The sequence below is a fragment of the Urocitellus parryii genome, chromosome 1, assembly GCF_045843805.1.
Source record: "Urocitellus parryii isolate mUroPar1 chromosome 1, mUroPar1.hap1, whole genome shotgun sequence".
Taxonomy (NCBI): domain Eukaryota; kingdom Metazoa; phylum Chordata; class Mammalia; order Rodentia; family Sciuridae; genus Urocitellus; species Urocitellus parryii.
In genome coordinates this window covers 222,662,168-222,680,225 of record NC_135531.1, presented here as the reverse complement: position 1 = coordinate 222,680,225, position 18,058 = coordinate 222,662,168, and the positions used below count along the sequence as shown (strand labels likewise).

The 18,058-nt window shown below is 38.1% G+C and overlaps 1 protein-coding gene across 1 annotated transcript in view; it reads left to right on the top strand.

The window, feature by feature from the left end:
- Lrp2 (LDL receptor related protein 2) overlaps nucleotides 1–18,058 on the top strand; it is a 190,914-nt gene that overhangs the window by 11,660 nt on the left and 161,196 nt on the right. Inside the window, exons 3-5 of the mRNA XM_077794842.1 lie at nucleotides 9,160–9,193; nucleotides 14,761–14,868; nucleotides 17,465–17,587. Coding sequence (XP_077650968.1) covers nucleotides 9,160–9,193; nucleotides 14,761–14,868; nucleotides 17,465–17,587 — 265 coding nt within the window. The remainder of the gene's footprint in view (nucleotides 1–9,159; nucleotides 9,194–14,760; nucleotides 14,869–17,464; nucleotides 17,588–18,058) is intronic.

Genomic DNA, 18,058 nt, shown 5'->3' with positions numbered 1-18,058 from the left:
AGTGGGTGGCTTTTAGATATGCTGGGCAGAGTGGAAGAAGGCAAATATAGACTCCTATACTTGAAGTTATAATGATTCCATATGCAGCAGTAGTTGAACCAATAAGGGGTCCAGTTCATGGAAGCATCTTGACTTAATCCAGCGATGGCAAACAAACTCATGGCTGAGCGATGATGCTCTACAGCACAGCTTTATGAATGGGTATCAAGTCCTTTCCTTGATCTGGTAGACTTCTGGGCACTGTCAGGCTTGAGTGTGTCCACGTGCTGGTGGTACACGTACTGGTGGTACACGTACACGAACATATGTAGTCCATTGGGTGCAACTGGGAATCTTGTTTCTAGTGGAAGGAACTCCTTGAGTTACAAATAGTACAGGAAAGGCTTTCAGTTTACAAAGGAACCCAAACGGCAGTGTTTTAACGCATCATATTCTTTTGTTGGTAGATTCTCTTGAGTTCCTGGGAGTTGTTGGTTTTGCAATATTTTCCTAGAGCCTATTTCTTCAGCCTGGATTAATCTAAAACATATTACACTGATCCAGAAATGTCACCATATTGTCCCAGGAAGCTCTTTGATTTTATTTTAACTAGCCTGTGCTTTTAACATGGAAAAATGTCTTACTGATGACTAGGTTTCTGTAATCAGCAGAGATGGCCTTGTGCACATACCACAGCCTATATGGTACGATGTTAGGAACCCTGATAAGATACACTGTGCCCCTGAAATCTGCTCAATCAAGCAGAAATGGAAGAAGGAAAATACAGAGAGAAGGCATTTGGGTGTTAGATGCCTAAAGTGCTACAATCACAAAATTCATCCCCTTGAGGGTTTCCTGTTTTCTTTAGAAAATGCAAATACCCAGAGAAGGCTTTAAAAATCACTAAGCCTTTCCGTGGATAAGTTCACTTGGGAACAGATTTTTGGGGTCAGGGTGGAGAGCCATGGCAACTCTGGTCACATTAAGGGAGTGAGAAGGAAGGGATTTTTTTAGAGGGGGTGGGGGAAATGAAGCTGAGGTGGGATCCTTTGACCAGATAAGGCTCTAATCGCCTCATTCCTGGACTATCAGAAGAGCCTTTTAAGTTTAAGTTGCTTTTCCTCTTTGTAACTTTATCCAGCGCTCTCGGGAAGTGTCACAGTAAACAGTGAGCATGGCCTTCTGGGTACCTGCTTACCCCAGCTCCTTGGTTCCTGGGGGGAGATGGGCTGGTTGACCTGGCTTGCCAACCTGGGCAGCCAAACTGGGCAAGGCAGCCATTTCCTGACCACTGTTCTTCTACCTCCCAAAGAGCCACTAGTTAGTGGTTTACCAGAGCCTCCACATGTTAGCTGTGTCAAGTGGGTTGGAGGCTCACTCTGTGCAGTGAATACTTAGGAGGGGATAAGGGCTCTCTGTTAAGGGGTGTGGTCGGGGTAAAGACATATTTCATTCCTCCTTTGGAGGTGTTGGATGTCTAGGTTCATTTTTGTTTTTATTTAGTTTTTGATACCGGGGATTGAACCCAGGGACACTTAACCACTGAGCCATTTTTTGTATTTTATTTAGAGACGAGGTTTCCCTGAGTTGTTTAGGGCCTGATTAAATTGCTGAGGATGGCTCTGAACTTATTATCCTCCTGCCTCAGCCTCCTGAGCTGCTGGGATTACAGGTGTGGACCACCATGCCCAGCCCAGGTTTATTCTTATTCAACCACAAATAAGATAATGATTTAGGATGATAAAAATCTTCCTTTGAATGTATTATAAGGACCTTTATATATATTATTTTAGTTGAAAAATATTTTTCCTAGATAGAGATTAAGATCCTGATTTCCCCCTACCCTGCTAGGTATGAACTTGAATCCAGGCTATATCCCCAATCCTTTTTGTTTTTTATTTTGAGACAAGGTCTCACTAAGTTGGTGAGGGTGGCCTCAAATTTACAATCCTCCTGCCTCAGCCTCTTGAGCTGCTGGGATTACAGGCATGCCACACTGGGCCCTACTTCCTGAATTAATCTTTGTTCCTAATTCTGTACCTTATGCTGAGGTAAAAACTGAAGTCAACAGAAATCCTTTTATGATTATAGAAAGATAGCCATGATCAAGTTTAATGTACAGTTTAATTGTGGAAGGTCTACTCTTGGGAAACCTTTATATTTATTAGTATAGTATTGGGAGTTGTCAAAATTATATACTGACAATATTTCACGTAAAACTCCCGAGAATCACCAGAGATAAAATAGACAAAAATCATAAAAATGTGCATTTTGTATGTAATGTTTTGAATAACCAACAATAAAAAAATGTGCATTTTGAGAAAATAGAAAATAGGAAATTGGTGATAGGATTGGTTTTGGATTTAGCTAGACATGTATGTCCTGGAAGAAATGATTTTCAATCTTGTACTTGACCCAAGACTGGGCCAATGATTCTTTGTCTATGGGAGCAGGTAAGGCAACCATCAACTTCCTCACTCTTGCCTCTGAGCTTCCTGCCAAGCTAGGTGGCTCAGGTTTTCAAAGTTTTATCTTGATTAGACAGCAGGGAAACAACTCTTTGGACTGTTAGAGTTGGATGAGGGATAGGAGAGAGAGCCTGGGAGGGAGGCTGTGCTTAGACATTGTGCTGGTCATTGATGGGAACTTCTTTAATACTCATTAAAACATGCTTTTCTTTAATACTCATTATAACAAGCTTTTGCAGGTCAGAAACTTTTGGGGGGTTAGGGGACTGGGGTTGAATACAGAGACACTTGATGACTGAGCTACATCATCAGTTAGCCCTTTTTTATTTTATTCTTTTTTTTTTTTTTTTTTTTTTTTGAGATAGGGTCTTGCTTAAATTGCATAGGGCCTCAGTAAGTTACCCAAGCTGACCTTGATCCTCCTGCCTCAGCCTCCTGACTTGTCTGGATTACAGTTGTGGCCCACCATGCTGGGCTGGAAGGTCAGAAAATTTTTAGGAGAGAAAACTGCATATCATTTTTAAACCCAAGTTCATCAAGCTACATCATTTAAGCAACAAATATTTATTGAATTGATGGATAAGACAAATAGTTCCTGCCCTCAGGGAACTTATAGTTTGGAATGGTGTGGGAACAGAGTCAGTGCTTTTGAGAGTCAGGATTGAAATTTGTGGGTTTCTAAAAAACCATAGGCCCAATGTTCTCTCTGATAAGTGGATGCTGATCCATAATGGGGGCAGGGCATTGGAAAAATGGAGAAACTGTGATTGGGCAAAGGGGAGTGAGGGGAGGAGAGGGAACATGGGGGTAGGAAAGATGGTGGAAGAGATGAACATCATTAGTCTAGGTACATGTATGACTGTACTTATGGTGCAACACTACAACGTATACAACCAGAGAAATGAAAAGTTGTGTTGCAATTGTGTACAATGAATCGAAATGCATTCTGCTGTCATGTATAACTAATTAGAACAAATAAAAATAAATAAAAAAAAGAGAAATTCATGGGTCTTTGACTCTTAGGCTAGAATTTTTTTTTTTTTTTGTGATACTAGGAATTGTACCTCACAAGTGCTCTACCACTGTGCTACATCCCCAGATCTTTTTATTTTTTTTATCTTGAGACACAATTTTGCTGAGTTGCTAAGGCTGGCTTCTAACTTGTGATCCTCTGCCTCAGCCTCTTGAGTTACATGTATGTGCCATCATACCTGGCCTGGCTAATATTTATTTTTTCTCCCATTGCTATCTTCTTATTTTAGTCCTTATTGAAAAAAAAAAAACTGAAGTTCTTAGACTTTAATTTAAATTTTATTTAATTATTATAATTCTTAAGGCCCCATATTTTGAATATTAGATCATTCACTCATTGATTAATTCAATGCTGTAACTATAGCTATCCAGTATCCAGAATTGAGATGACCATTAAAAATTCTATTTTTGACAATAATATAATAATGTAATACAATAATATAATAATAATATAATAATAATATATGGTTAAAAATTTATGAGTGACAATAGATTTGTACTTTCATTACCCAGGATACTTAAAACACAGAATAGGCAAAGTATTAGGAAATGCACTCTATCTTTAAAAATCTTTTTGTCTGTCAGTCATTGCAGACAGACTTGAAATTTTATTTAAGCAACTAGTGATATTGACACATCATGGCTTCACCATATATGGGCAGAAAGCTGAACCCTAGTTCATCACACATGGCTATCAGTTGGTGACAATGTAATGTTGTTGATTCTGTGTCAACAAGCCATTGAGCTGTTATGAGTCATCACAATCACATTATAACATAATGTGATGACATTTATAGAGCCTGGAAGTGATTTGGAGACCTATAAATGCTGTTTGAGCCCAGGCAAAACAGTCTACAGCCAACAGCCACCTGGTGCAACAGATAAGCTGCTGCTGAGACAAGTTCCGAAGTTCTTTTTGCTCTGTTATAATCAACTTAGTAGAGAAGACAAAGGAAGTTTAGTATCATTCTACCACAAGAGTCTTTGAAAATGACATAACTGCTGTTTATGGATTCACAAATTTAAAAAATCATCTTTACCTTTGTTTATGAAATTAAAATCATTATTAGGACTGGGGGTGTGCATTAGTGATAGAGCACTTGCATAGCATGTGCAAGGCCCTGGGTTCAATTCCCAGTACCACCAAAAAGAAAGAAAAATTATGATTATGCTTGTTAGAAATTGCTTATAATAAAAATTAAAAATTTTGATTTATGCATGTTATTGTAGCTTTTTTATTTTGGATACAGAATACTCTGTATGCTCCAGAATCGTGCTTTATCATGAGGGTTTTTCTTTTTTGGTACCAGGGATTGAACTCAGGGGCATTCAACTGCTGAGCCACATCCCTAACTCTATTTTGTATTTTATTTAGAGACAGGGTCTCACTAAGTTGCTTAGCACCTCACTTTGGCTGAGGCTGGCTTTGAACTCATGATCTTCCTGCCTCAGCCTCCTGTGCTGCTGGGATTACAGGCATGTGCCACAAAGTGTCAGCTTGATTTCTAAGAGTCTTTCTTTCTGCTCCTGAAGGACAGCTTTGAAGATGGTTGTTGAACAATTGATTAAATTGAAAGAAACAGTAACAGTATGATCCATTATTAAAAATCTACAAATTATCTAGATCTCTTATAGTTTTCTGGAAGTCATTTTGGCTTCACCTATATATTCTATTGCATCAAATAGTCACAATTTACTGAGGGTCAGGTGAATCCTAGGAGTACTGTGCTAGGCACTGGGAATACAGAAACATTAATTTTTGCCTTTAGATTACACTTACCAATAATGCTCTGTTTATGGTAGATTCATAATAAACTCCTGTCACTTGTCAGCCTTTTTTTGATTACTTAGCCTTTTTTAAAAAACTTTTATTTTATTTGTTCCTTTATTTTTATGTGGTGCTGAGGATCAAACCCAGTGCCTCACATGAGCAAGGCAAGCGCTTTACCACTAAGCTATAACCCCAGCCCCACTTAGTCTTATTGGTTCTTCGTTCTTTATTTTTCATCTGTCAGATCATGGTGGGACAATTTCGAACATCTGTTTATAAAGTCCTTTCTGAGATGTAACTTTTTTTAGAAAAACTATCACAAAAATACTGCTCAAAATGTCAGCAAAACTAATTTGTTAAGAAAGGAAATAATATAATACATCTTTACGAAAAATGATTAGTTTACTAGATTATTAATTCTGGTACTTATTGACCAAGAAAATACTTATATATTTTTTTATTTTGGTGGGATACCAGGGATTGAACTCAGGGGCACTCAACGACTGAGCCACATCCCCATCCCTATTTTGTATTTTATTTGCTGAGGCTAGCTTTGAACTCATGAACCTCCTGCCTCAGTCCCCCAAGCTGCTGGATTTACAGGTGTGTGCCACTGTGCCTGGCAAGAAAAGACTTTTTTTTTTTTTTAAAAAACAAACAGTATTTTTATTTTGTTTTACTTATTTTTATGTGGTGCTGAAGATGGAACCCAGTGCCTCACATATGTGAAGCAAGCACTCTGCCACTGAGCCATAACCCCAGCCCAAGAAGCCTATCTTTTTGGCATTCTTGCTGTGCAATAGTTCTTGGCAATTGAAGGAAGTTCTTATTTTGTTGACATAAGTCATACATGCCCTTAGCTAAATTGTCAAGGTTCAGTCATGCATGTACATGTACCTCACTGTTCACCTAACAAATGAACTATTGGTGAAGTTCAATGTTTGTGTAAGTAATAATGCAGTGAGCTCCACCATAATCATCAACATTCCCCCCCCTCCCTGCAGTACTGGGATTACAGGGATATGCCACTGTGCCTGGTTAACATCAACATTCCAAATTAGAATTGCCATCAGAATGGTTGAAGCATTGATTGCATCCAAATAAATTATATATATATATATATTTTTTTCTACTTTCTGAAATATACATAATTAAAATGATCAGGAATTTAGTCCTGAGAACGTAATTTGCGACTTATAAACCCATTTAACAATTACATACCAGTCTAGTCTGAATTTGGGCCATAGCTAAATAAGGATGAGTTGCCATTGTACCAAAGAGAGGTTTAGGGCACATTAAATTTATTGTTTAATTAAATTAAATTTAGTGTTTGCACACTGATTACTAACCTTGACATCTCTCTTCTCCCTCCTGCCTTTCTCCTTTTTGTGTGTGTGTGTGTCTTCTCTCTCTTTTCATGTTTTTAGAGCTTGTTGTTGTAACCATTGTGATGGTTAAGAACTAAATAGATGGAGTCAGAGAGAAGGAACATAGCAAGGTGTTTATTTGATCCAGTCAGGAAGATCTGTTCAGTGGTTATAAACAAGATAGCCTGTGACTCTAGAGAATGACATTTCCACCAGTTGGCAGTCGGTTTCTTCTCTTACCCCTATTGTCACAACTTGCAGTATCAAACCATTGTTTACTTGATAGTGTGGTGATCTAACCTGATTGTTAAGATGACTGAAATAACTGACGTCTGCACTTACCACAACCATGTCAGCCTCACTTAGGGCTCAACACTTGGACCTGAATAAATCAGGAAAGCTCTGGTTTGATGCTGTCCATCCAGCTGTGTTTATCTTAAAACTTTTGAGCAGGGAGGCTCCCTGCCTGGAGATGAGTCATTTATTTCTCATGTACCCATTTTCTTTTTTAGTGTTTGATTCCATTCACTCATTTTCCAATGTTAACATTGCTGTAATCAGGAGTATAGGAATCCTTTGTGTGATTGGGATTGAAAGCAGCTTTTCAATGTGAGCTATCTATCTTTTTTTTTTTTGGACTGGGAATTGAAATCAGAGATAACTTTACCATTGAGCTGAGACAGGTTCTTTCTAAGTTGCTTAAGGACTCTCTAAGTTGCTGAGGCTGGTCTCGAACTTGTGATCCACCTGCCTCAGGCTCACTAGTCACTGGGATTACAGGTGTGTACCACCATGCCCTGTGCTATTTATAATTTTTGTGCAGTTGTGTTAAATTATTAAGTGTGGAAGGCATTTTACTTAAGTAGTTTGATTCATTGGATTCTTATTTACCTGTCTGGATAGACTAACTTTTAAGTTTTCTGCTATTTAGATAGTGTTCTTTTTAACATGCTATAAGTGTAGCTTTTTTTGCCATTAAAGATGTAAATGGCCAGTTAGTTCCTAGAGGGGTCAGTGCTGGGGAGAGGAAGGTCTTGAGTTTAATTTTCTTCTATGCAAAGGGAAGTCCCTCTAGAGACCATCAGTGATGATAGAGAAAGCCCTACACGAATTATTCAGGGTATATAACAGAACACACAATATAAACACAGATTCAGCTCTTTGGTTGGTACTAACTGGTAGCAAGTTTTCATTGCTGAAAGTTATTGGTAAAATCTTGGAGATTCTTTTGAATGTTTTGGTCATGTAAGTGATTATTCATTATCTTTTTATTTTTATTTTTTTGAGAGTTGTTATGGTTTGGATGTGAGGTGTCCTCCAAAAGCTCATGTGTGGGACAATGCAAGAAAATTCAGAGGAGAAGATTGGGTTACAAGAGCCTTAACCCAGTCAATGAATTTAGAGGATTTTAGATGTTTGGATCATTTTTTTCCCCCTGATCTGCATCCCCACCCCCCACCCCTTGAACTAGTAAGCCTGTGAACACAGAGTGGATGTTCCAGGGAGAAGCAAGCCTCCCTGGAATTAGATTCTTTATCACACTCCCAGGGGAGTTAATTTCAAGTTGCTGGTACCAGCAGCTGCGGCATGATATTGCCCAATCCCAGGTCCTTTTATTGATGAGTAGGAAGGAGTGGGATTGCTGCTTAAGAAATTTTATTATCTTTAGAAGGGAAGAATTTATTATAGAGGTTTTCTTAGATGATCTCTTTTATGTGGGTTAAGACATTTTGAGCTCTGAATGTCCAAGCTGCTTAGAGGTTCTGAGTTGGTCTCCACTGGCGTGGTACTGCCACCCTGAAGGGGTGTTTAGATGTGAATGAGAGTGTTTTTTGTTGTCACAGTGACTGGGGGTGGGAGGCACTGCTGGCATTCCACAGGTGGGGGCCAGGAATGCTGTGGATCCTGCCTTGCTCAGGACAGTTCTGCAAGATGAGTTAACTGCCTCATCCTAAATGCCCCCAGCGACCTCTCAAGAACCCCTGAGAAGTGTGGCTTTGTTTATGATGCTCTGTAGTGCTGATGGTCAGCCAGACTGCAAGGGCCAGAGAGGCTTAATGAGAAATAAATGGGATGTGAGAGACAGGAAGGGGAGAACTAGTAGTTAGATGGAAGTGGAGAAGAGTAGGCTGGTTATGGCAGGTGGTCACTTTCATTCCTCATCTCAGCATTGAGAGGCTACTTGAATAGCGTGTCCCATTATTCTGCTGACTTTTGGTCACTAAAAGGCACTATATTTTAATTACTCAGCTAAGATAGTGAGTTTTGAGATGAGCTGACTGTCTTGACAGCTGACCGAATTCTGTGGGCTGGATGCTCAGACACATTCAACTTGGAGAGGACGAAAGGTTAAAGTCACCTGGATATTGGTGGTGATATCCTGTGGAACCATTGGCAAGATGCAAGATACAAGTGGAGCCGCTTTGGTTTAGGTCCGGGGCAACTGGAAGGGCTACATAGTGAGACCCATCTCTGCCAGCAGCCTCTTGGGGAACTGCCTACCAGCTTGCTCACTGGCCCATGTGGGTGAAATTCTGGGGAGCAAAGTGGAACTCTAAGCCCTTCTTATGGCCAGAGTCTGCCTGCTAGTTCTGGGTTATGTCCCCAGAGTGACCCAGTTACTGGCATGAATGATCATCCCATTTGCTGTTGTCATTCTTTAGCTTGACAATCAAGGCACTGTCTTGATCCATCTTCTTATCCTTACTGTCCACACTCCCGGAGATCCTCCCTCTGCTTGGGCATGGAGGCCTGCTTATTACCCTTCACCTGTGCTGGGATTTCCTTAAGTTGTTTCAACCCCATATAAACTTGGTTCCCATTTTTACCTGCCCAAATTCTGCTTATTCATAAACACCCAGGGTAGTCTGTTCTCAAAGACTTCTCTGATCACTTCCACTGTGTGTTACCCAGGCTCCCACCAAGGCCAGTTGGTTTTTATTATCTCTGTTGTCCACTGCCTTATAGCATAGCGTTGAGTCAGATTGCCTGGGTGTGAATCCCCACTCCACCACTCACCAGCTGTGAGATTGGTCAAGCCTCAGTATCCTCATCTGTGAAGTGGGGCTACTGATACTCTCTCACAGGGTTGTTCTGAGGATGGGCAGGACAATCTACTTAAAATAAATGGCTGGCAAGTTCTGGGTGAACATAAGATGGCATTTGTTTTGTAGGAAGTGGGATGATGAGAAGCAGCAGCTCTGGAACACACAGTCCTGGGTCTGAATTGGACTTTGACATTTTCACCTTTGTGACCTTGGGGAAGTTGGTTAATGTCACTGAGGCTTAGTTTCCCTTCTATTAAGTAAGAATAAATCTTTTCATACAGTTTTAAGAGGAACCAGTGGGTGTATATAAAGCTTTGTATATTATGGGACACATGGCAGGTGCTCAATAAATACCAGCTATTGTTGTGTGGGTATGGAATTTATAATGTGTATTACTTTTGTCCCCAGTAAACTTGTAAACTCTATGGAGGGTTCTAAAACAATAATTTGGAAAAAAAAAAGCAGTTGATCTAACAGTTTATCATCTGAACTAAAGAATTTCAGATCACCTATTTGGTGATCTAATTAGGAAACGAAGGCAGCCAGAATGTACCAAGGAAGACAGTAGGAGGTTGGCTTGCTCCGCATGCTCTTATTTCAGTTCCATTAATTGAATCCTTGACTGGGCAGGGTCTTCCATGTAATTTGTTGTCGTGGTTACAGTGTAAAGTTTTGGAAATTAGCAGGTGACCCTAAATCTTCAAAAGAGGATTGGCCTTATTTATATGAGTAATGTGTGTGGGAATTGTAGGTGTCACCCACCTTGTAAATATCAGAAGTATGTCCAAAGTAAAGAAAATTAAGTACAGAAAAAGTGAAGTGAAAATTATGGGTCAATTAAGAGCTTTTTCTTTTTCTTTTTAAAATTAAAAAAAAATAGTGTAGATGGACATAATATTTTTATTTATTTATTTTTATGCGGGGCTGAGGATCGAATCCAGTGCCTCACGCATGCATGAGAGGCATGTGCTCTACCACTGAGCTACAACCCCAGCCCAAGTGCTGTCTTCTTAAATTTGTTTCTTTGAGTTCATTGCAGGTAGGACTATTATGATATGAAGTAGTTGTCCACGTTTTTAAAAAAGAACTTATGTACCCCTCCAGTGGACCAAGTATTTGGAAGGACTGGTTAAGAGGATCTAGCAGAAAAATAGGATTTGCCATAGAAATTACCCTACTCTGTTAACTCTGGACAATGTTCCATTGACTACCACTTGCTTTTCTCTTTTCAGAAGAGAATTCATGGAAGGGAAAATAAACTGTATAGGAAGGGTAAAAAAATGAAACTAACTAATATGATTCAGTGTTTCTTTATTATAAACTTTTTGCAGATTCCTTTTATTTCAGATTATTCCAGATTCCATTTTTTCCCTATGGATTTAAGATCATAAATTCACTTTTAAGTCTCACTGTTTGCTCAGATGGTTTTATATGTCTTTGATGTATAAGTGTCTCAATAGATTGAATTTTACAAAGAGGAATCTTCACTGCTGATGAACACACATTCACAATCCCACGTGTGCCCAGCTCTGGGCCAGACACTGTGGATGATACAAGAAGAGATCTTCTCGATCCAGGACTGTTCCCTGCCCTTAAAAACAAACAAATGACTCCTTCCCTCCTCTGGGCACTATCTGTGACTCTAATATCTTATCTTAACACATTCTTAGTCTAACACTTGGACCAGGAAGCTTGGGACATGGCTATTTATAAAGAAAGGATTACTCTTGTTTTTTTTTTTTTTTTGGGTATTTTAATATCTTTGGGCTCTATAAGCTTGGGAAACAAATCTGTCCTTATTTCTGATATCAGTTTTCCTGAAGTGACAAAGGTCTCATTTCTCTTTGTTGCTTTTGATTGTTGCAAATTTTCTGAAGCCCAAGGATATTTTAGTGCAATGTTAGCTGCAAATTAGATGACTCTTTCTCCTCCAACCAAAGAATGTAAGCACTGTGAATTCTACATCAGTACAATAAATGAACTCAAAGTTTGGGGAAGGAAAAAAAATTGGATTTTTATGTTTGATTTTGAGTTTAGTTTTTTTTTTTTTTTTTTTTTTTTTTTTTGTGAAAGGGTTAGGGTGTGCATAGGTCCTAGAACCTAGGACTGTCAGGTTCAAATCCTTATTTTGCACGTATTTGCTTTGTAGCTGGGAAAGTTACTGACTGCTCTGTGCCTCAATTTCTTTATCTGTAAAATGTTCATCTAAATGATGTTCATCTAAATGACATCTATCTCATAGGGCTGTTATAAGCCCCTTGTAGGGCGTGTGAGTAAGGGCTACTTATTTAAAACAATATACTAAGGAAATAAAGTATGTACAAACCCACTGAAACCAGGGTCACCTGAAATTGTTATCAAGTCTAATCCAGGCCTTTTTATTAGCAGTTTATTTTTAAACAACGTATATTCCCTTTATAATAAAATGAATGACAGGCTTCTGACACCAATGAAACATTTTGGATGGTTGCTGAGAGGCCACCCAGCAGTGATAAAGTATCTGTTTGTTTTTTCTGGAGAGAGATTTTCAAACAATAGTCATTTGGGAGTTCTAACAGGCATGGAAGTTACCATTGAAAAGGTGAATTTGACAAATGAATTATCATGGATCTGTTGATACATTGAGTAAATTGGATGTGATCTATTACTTTAGATAATGGAGTGATTGTGAGCTCAGCTGTGAAAATCACTGCCTGTAAAGACTTACCTGATTGCAATATTTCCCATCAGTTTCAATTTTTATATGTATGATTTTAGAAAATTGGCCTTTTAGTGTTCTGAAAAACCAAACCAAACCAAAACAAAAAAACTTTTGGGTCCCTATTTTGTATTCTTTTCATGATGTATTTAACCTGGTATTTGAGCTAAAAACAAGCAACAAAAAACTTTCCAATTTGACTTGTGATAAAAAGAAATAGTATTAATATGTGTTTTCAAAACAGGCAATATATCATTCTGGGAATTTTCTTTTATATACTCAATTTCTGAGATAGTACTTTTCTTTTTCCCACAGCAATATGAAACTCTGTATGTGGACTATCCTTTACAGTTATAATTTTTCAATCAGAACTGATTAGATACTAAGAGAGACAAATGTACTGAACTTACAAATATATTATGTTGGATTACTAACAATAGACCTAATTGGTAAAAGTGACTTAATATATGTAGTGTTAATAGCTAAGCCTCTAAAGCCTCTAATCTCCCATGGAAATATTGCTTTGTAGAACAAAATCCAATGAGAAGTTCTGGGATTCCAGAGTGAATTTGTACATTCCTTAGGGGCATTTTTGCAAGGGAGGTTGTTGTGTTTTAAAGGTAGTTGATAAGAGACCTGCACCACCAACCCCAGACCTGCACCACCAACCACCATCATGCATTAGTCTATAGAAGGTATTTGGGTGTACGTGCTTCTGTACCACTCGGTACCACCATTTAGCCAAGGGAAGTTTCTGACCATTTGCAGCATACATTATAAATCAGGATGTCACTACCAGACAATCAGATTTGAACATTCCATGAACAAAGTAGCCCATATTCCCTAGGAATAGATCACTTAACTATGTTTATGTCCTGTTGTTGATATGCCTGCATTTACCCAAGTCAGGATAACACATTGTTTATTTATTCTGGGAATATGTAATTGATGTGTATATTTACCTAATTTGGGGTTAATTAGCCAAAAATTGAAATGGGTAATTTAGCATGATTGCTTCAGTAAGGGGGGAAAATAAAATCATTCTTCCAACTCTGAAAATTACTCCCTATCCCTTGGGTTTGTGAAAGAATAATTTTGAGTCTTCTCCAAGTTGGGCTGGTTGTTGGCTGTTTTCTTTAAAAAAAAATTTGTACTTGGCACATAATGCTTGGGAAGTTCACTGGCCAGATATTTGGGGAAGCTTGGAGGATTTCCAATTGCCAAATTAGTTCCCTGGAGAGACCCAGGGAAATTGCAGGATATATTTGCTGAATGAAATTAATTTGTTTAAGTCATGTTCTCTTTCTAATGTCAGTAGGGGATACTATTGCCACTTGGGGACGAGATAACCTTTGGTGCCAAGCTTGTACACTTATAGTTGGCTGCAGAATTTTTTTTTTTGCCTTTAAACAAAGTATTCATTTGAAGAAATGAGCTTACAGACTTGACAATTTACAAATTCATTTAAAAAAGCCAGAATATTGATCTGAATTTAAGGATGAAGTGCTGATTTGAAAAATGTAAGGTGAGAAACTCAAAAAAGCACAGTCAAGCAGATCAAAAGTTAAACATGATGTTATCAACCAGAGATAACCACTGGTAACATTTTGATCTTTTTTGACATTTTTCTTTTTTCTGTATGTGACTTTGTTAGAGGTAAAATTTGTATCCTTGTCTTTGTTTACATTCCATTGTAAATATTTCTCCAAAAATAATTAGAAATTCTCATAACCATTTTCAAAAATTCATAGTAGGAGGCTTGAAATTTCTTTTATTATAAATAATGTGATAAAAATCTTTATATTTACTTAAATATTTGTCTAATTCTCTGGTTAGGTCCTGAGAAAAAAATACTTAGAAAAAAATTACTAAGGTAAAAAAGAGAACATTTTTTAAAAACAGGATGCACTTTGTCAAATTGGTCACATCAGGGTACGGTCTAATCAACTATATTATGAAAATGACCTTTCTACAGACCTCCAAGGAAATTTTTTTAATATTATCAGATGGGGTAGAGAGGGAAGATGAGAGGGAAGGGGAGGGGGGATAGTAGGGGATAGGAAAGGTAGCAGAATACAACAGTCACTAATATGGCATTATGTAAAAACGTGGATGTGTAACCAATGTGATTCTGCAATCTGTATTTGGGGTAAAAATGGGAGTTCATAACCCACTTGAATCAAATGTATGAAAGATGATATGTCATGAGCTTTGTAATGTTTTGAACAACCGATAAAAAAAAGTGTTTCCTAATTAAAAAAAATGTTTTGCATTTCTTTGGTTACTAATTAGTTGAATATTTTTTCATTTTTATCAAAAATTTGTATTTCTTTAATAAAATGTCTGAAGCTTTAAATTTTATTTTAAAACTGTTTTTTCTGTTTCTTGGGTATTATAGAATGTGACAGTGGGCATTTTCGCTGTGGAAATGGGCACTGTATCCCTGAAGCCTGGAGGTGTGATGGTACCGGGGACTGTTCGGACGACACAGATGAAGCTGGCTGCCGTAAGTGGGGAAGGACCAGGCTAAGCTCTTTTTGATGCTTTGTGTTGATTTCAGCCTATCAAAGAAAAGAGCTATGCTTAATGATAGATCCAGGGCTGGGCTCAAATCATTTGTAATCTGTATAACTGAAAAAGAGAATCCATGGTATTAATAATAGTTTCACTCCCTTTACCAAAGATGTTCAATTTACATCAGTTTCTATCTTACCCTTGTCCCATGGCCACAACTTTGATATGGAAATTGATTTTGCCATTAGTTTTTTGAAATCTATAAGTGACTGTTGCTGATCTATTCACTCTGGAAGTTTTTCAAATCAACAAAAATAAAAAAAAATATGTTATCTGAAGTACTCTGATTTGTATTTCAATGAGGAGTCTATTCTTATATAAAAGATGTAATGTAGAGCTGGGCGTGGTGGTGCACACCTGTAATCCCAGTGACCTTGGATGCTGAGGCATGAGGATCACAAGTTTGAGGCCAGCCTCAGCAACTTAGTGAAACCCTGTTTCAAATTAATAATAAAAAAATAAAAACAAATGTAGTGTAACTTGTGAATAAAGAAATAAAAAAGTGTTTAGTGTGATATTGTTTTTTAAAAATTCTAGTTAAAAATGTGATAAAGTAAATCCTAAATGTAAGTAATTATAAAATAACTTTTACATGTATTTATATAGCTTCCAAAATTATGCTGATGTGGCTTTTAGATTAGGAAAGTGAGCTCTAAAGAAGTTATTGCTTATTGTAGCCTCACAGTTGGTGAGTGCCTTGCACAAGACCCTGCCCTTCAGTCCACTGCTCTTTCTTACTTGGCTTAGGTGATCAATCACTCTGCTGTAATAGGTAAGCAGACACGGGTTATCATCCCATGACCAGGAAAGTAGGTGAAAAACCCTTGTTTTGAATTGTCCACATCCTGTGGGCACCCCAGAACTGCCAAACTTGGGTGTTTTGTTTGATGATGACTCATTTGAAAATGTCGGGAAGGGTAAGAAATTGGACCCATCCAGTGCTTCTCAAACTTTCAGGCACAAATGGATCACCTTGGAACTTGTGAAAGTGCATATTTTGACTCCATGTGTATGGGGTGGGACCAGAGATTCTCCACATCTCAAAGTTCCCAGCTGACACTTGATGCTCATACTTGGAATAGGAGAGCAGCTATTTTGTGGAGACATCATCCTGTGCTATCAGTTTGCTTCCTTTGGTCTTACTGAGTTCACTTTTTTTTTTTTTTTTAAATAATATGAGCAAAAAGCTCAGAGGAAGCAAATTGAACAGTGTAATCTGGGATAGAGGAATAAAGGAAAAGTTATACCACCAAGTCTTCTGAGAGTGTTACTACATATCAAGGTCTTATGACAACAATACCAAAGACAAAGATGATAGCAACCAGCATCATATGGCACTTTTGGAGATATTATTTATTTATTTTTTTACAATGAACTATGAGATAAGAATAGTCTCCATTTTATAATGCATGTAGTAAGGCTCAGAGAACTTGCCAAAGATCCTAAAGCAAATAAATTGTGGGAATAATGATTATTTGATTCTGGGTCTTCTTTTCCATATCTCATGGATTTTCTGGCTCATCATGATACTTCAGTATTAGATGAAAAACATTTGTTTGAAAAACATTTCAAACAGTATAACAAACACTCATGGTTAATTTTGATTAAATTAATTTAATAATTTTGTCATATATTTGGTAAATGTATAGTTGGGCTATTTCTTTTATTGTTTTTTCTTTTTTTGCTACTGGGATCAAACCCAGGGTCTGCTGCATGCTAGGCAAGTGCTCTACCATGGAGCAACATCTCCAGTATTTTTAATTTTTTTTCTTTATTTTGAGGCAGGGTCTGAGTTAACCTGGAGCCCAGTAAATTGCTGAGGCTGGCCTGGAATTTGTGATCCTCTTTTCTCAGCTTCTCGGGTAGCTGGGATTACAGGAGTGTGCCACTGAGTCTGGCTATTCTCTGTTTTTATAATGTTTGGGTCAACAGTTTGTTTTGATGCCATTGATGAGATTATCTGAAAATGAACTTTAATAAAGTTCAGACTTCAAATATATTGAGCAGGACTTGACGTGTGTGTGTGTGTGTGTGTGTGTGTGTGTGTGTGTGTGAGTGTGTGATACTAGGGATTGAGTTTAGGGTGCTGAACCAATGAATTACATCCCAATCCTTTTTATTTTTTTATTTTGAGACAATATCTTGCTGAATTGCTGAGACTGGCCTTGAACCTGTGAGCTTCTTGCTTCAGCCTCCCGAGTAGATGAAATTATAGAAGTGTGACACTGCCCCTGGTGACATAGTGTTTTGTTTTGTTTTTTGTTTTGGTAGTACTGAACATTGAACCCACAGTGCTCTACCACTGAATTATATTCCCAGACCTTTTTATTTTATTTTTGAGACAGGTCTCACTAAGTTGTCCAGGCTGGCCTTGAACTTCAGATCCTCCTGCCTCAGTCTCCCTAGTAGCTAGGATTATAGGCAGGTGCTGCCATGCTTGGTGACATATGGTCTTTTGCCGTAAGAATGTTTTTCTGGTATAATGGGACAGATGTTTGCCATAGTGAGTTCTTTTTTGGTTGTTTCAGCTCGTCAGTCCTGCCAGTCGGGTAATTTCCAGTGTGAGAGTGAAGGAAACTGCATCCCCCATATCTGGGTGTGTGACAATGAGGAGGACTGCTCGGATGGCTCAGATGAACATCAGCATTGCCGTATGTGTTTATCTTATTTTGTTTTTTTGGACATTTCAATTCTAATCTGTCACAGGTTACACACAATGTGATGATTCTTTGTACATAAATACTGAGCTAGATATTAAGTGACCAGAGAACCTATGCCAGCAATTCAGAGGGTGAATGACATTGAAAAGGGTGAATGTACTAAAGACTTAGAAATATGTCCCAGCAATTTGGAACTGGGATAGGTTCCCAATCTTTAATTTGGTTTATATTATGTTCAAGTAAGAAAGAAAATATTTGCTCATTCGCATGGTTGGCAGTTGGATGAAATCCGTTTGCTCCAGGGGCCCTCTCTGCATTCAGTACTTTCACCTCTGTGACCCAAGTATTAAACTCTCTTTTTTGGACTACTACAAGCTAGAGGCATTGTTGGTAGTGACTTCAGTGTTACTACATGGTATGAGCTGCCACAAGAAAGAAAATATTAGCAATGAGTGGACCCTG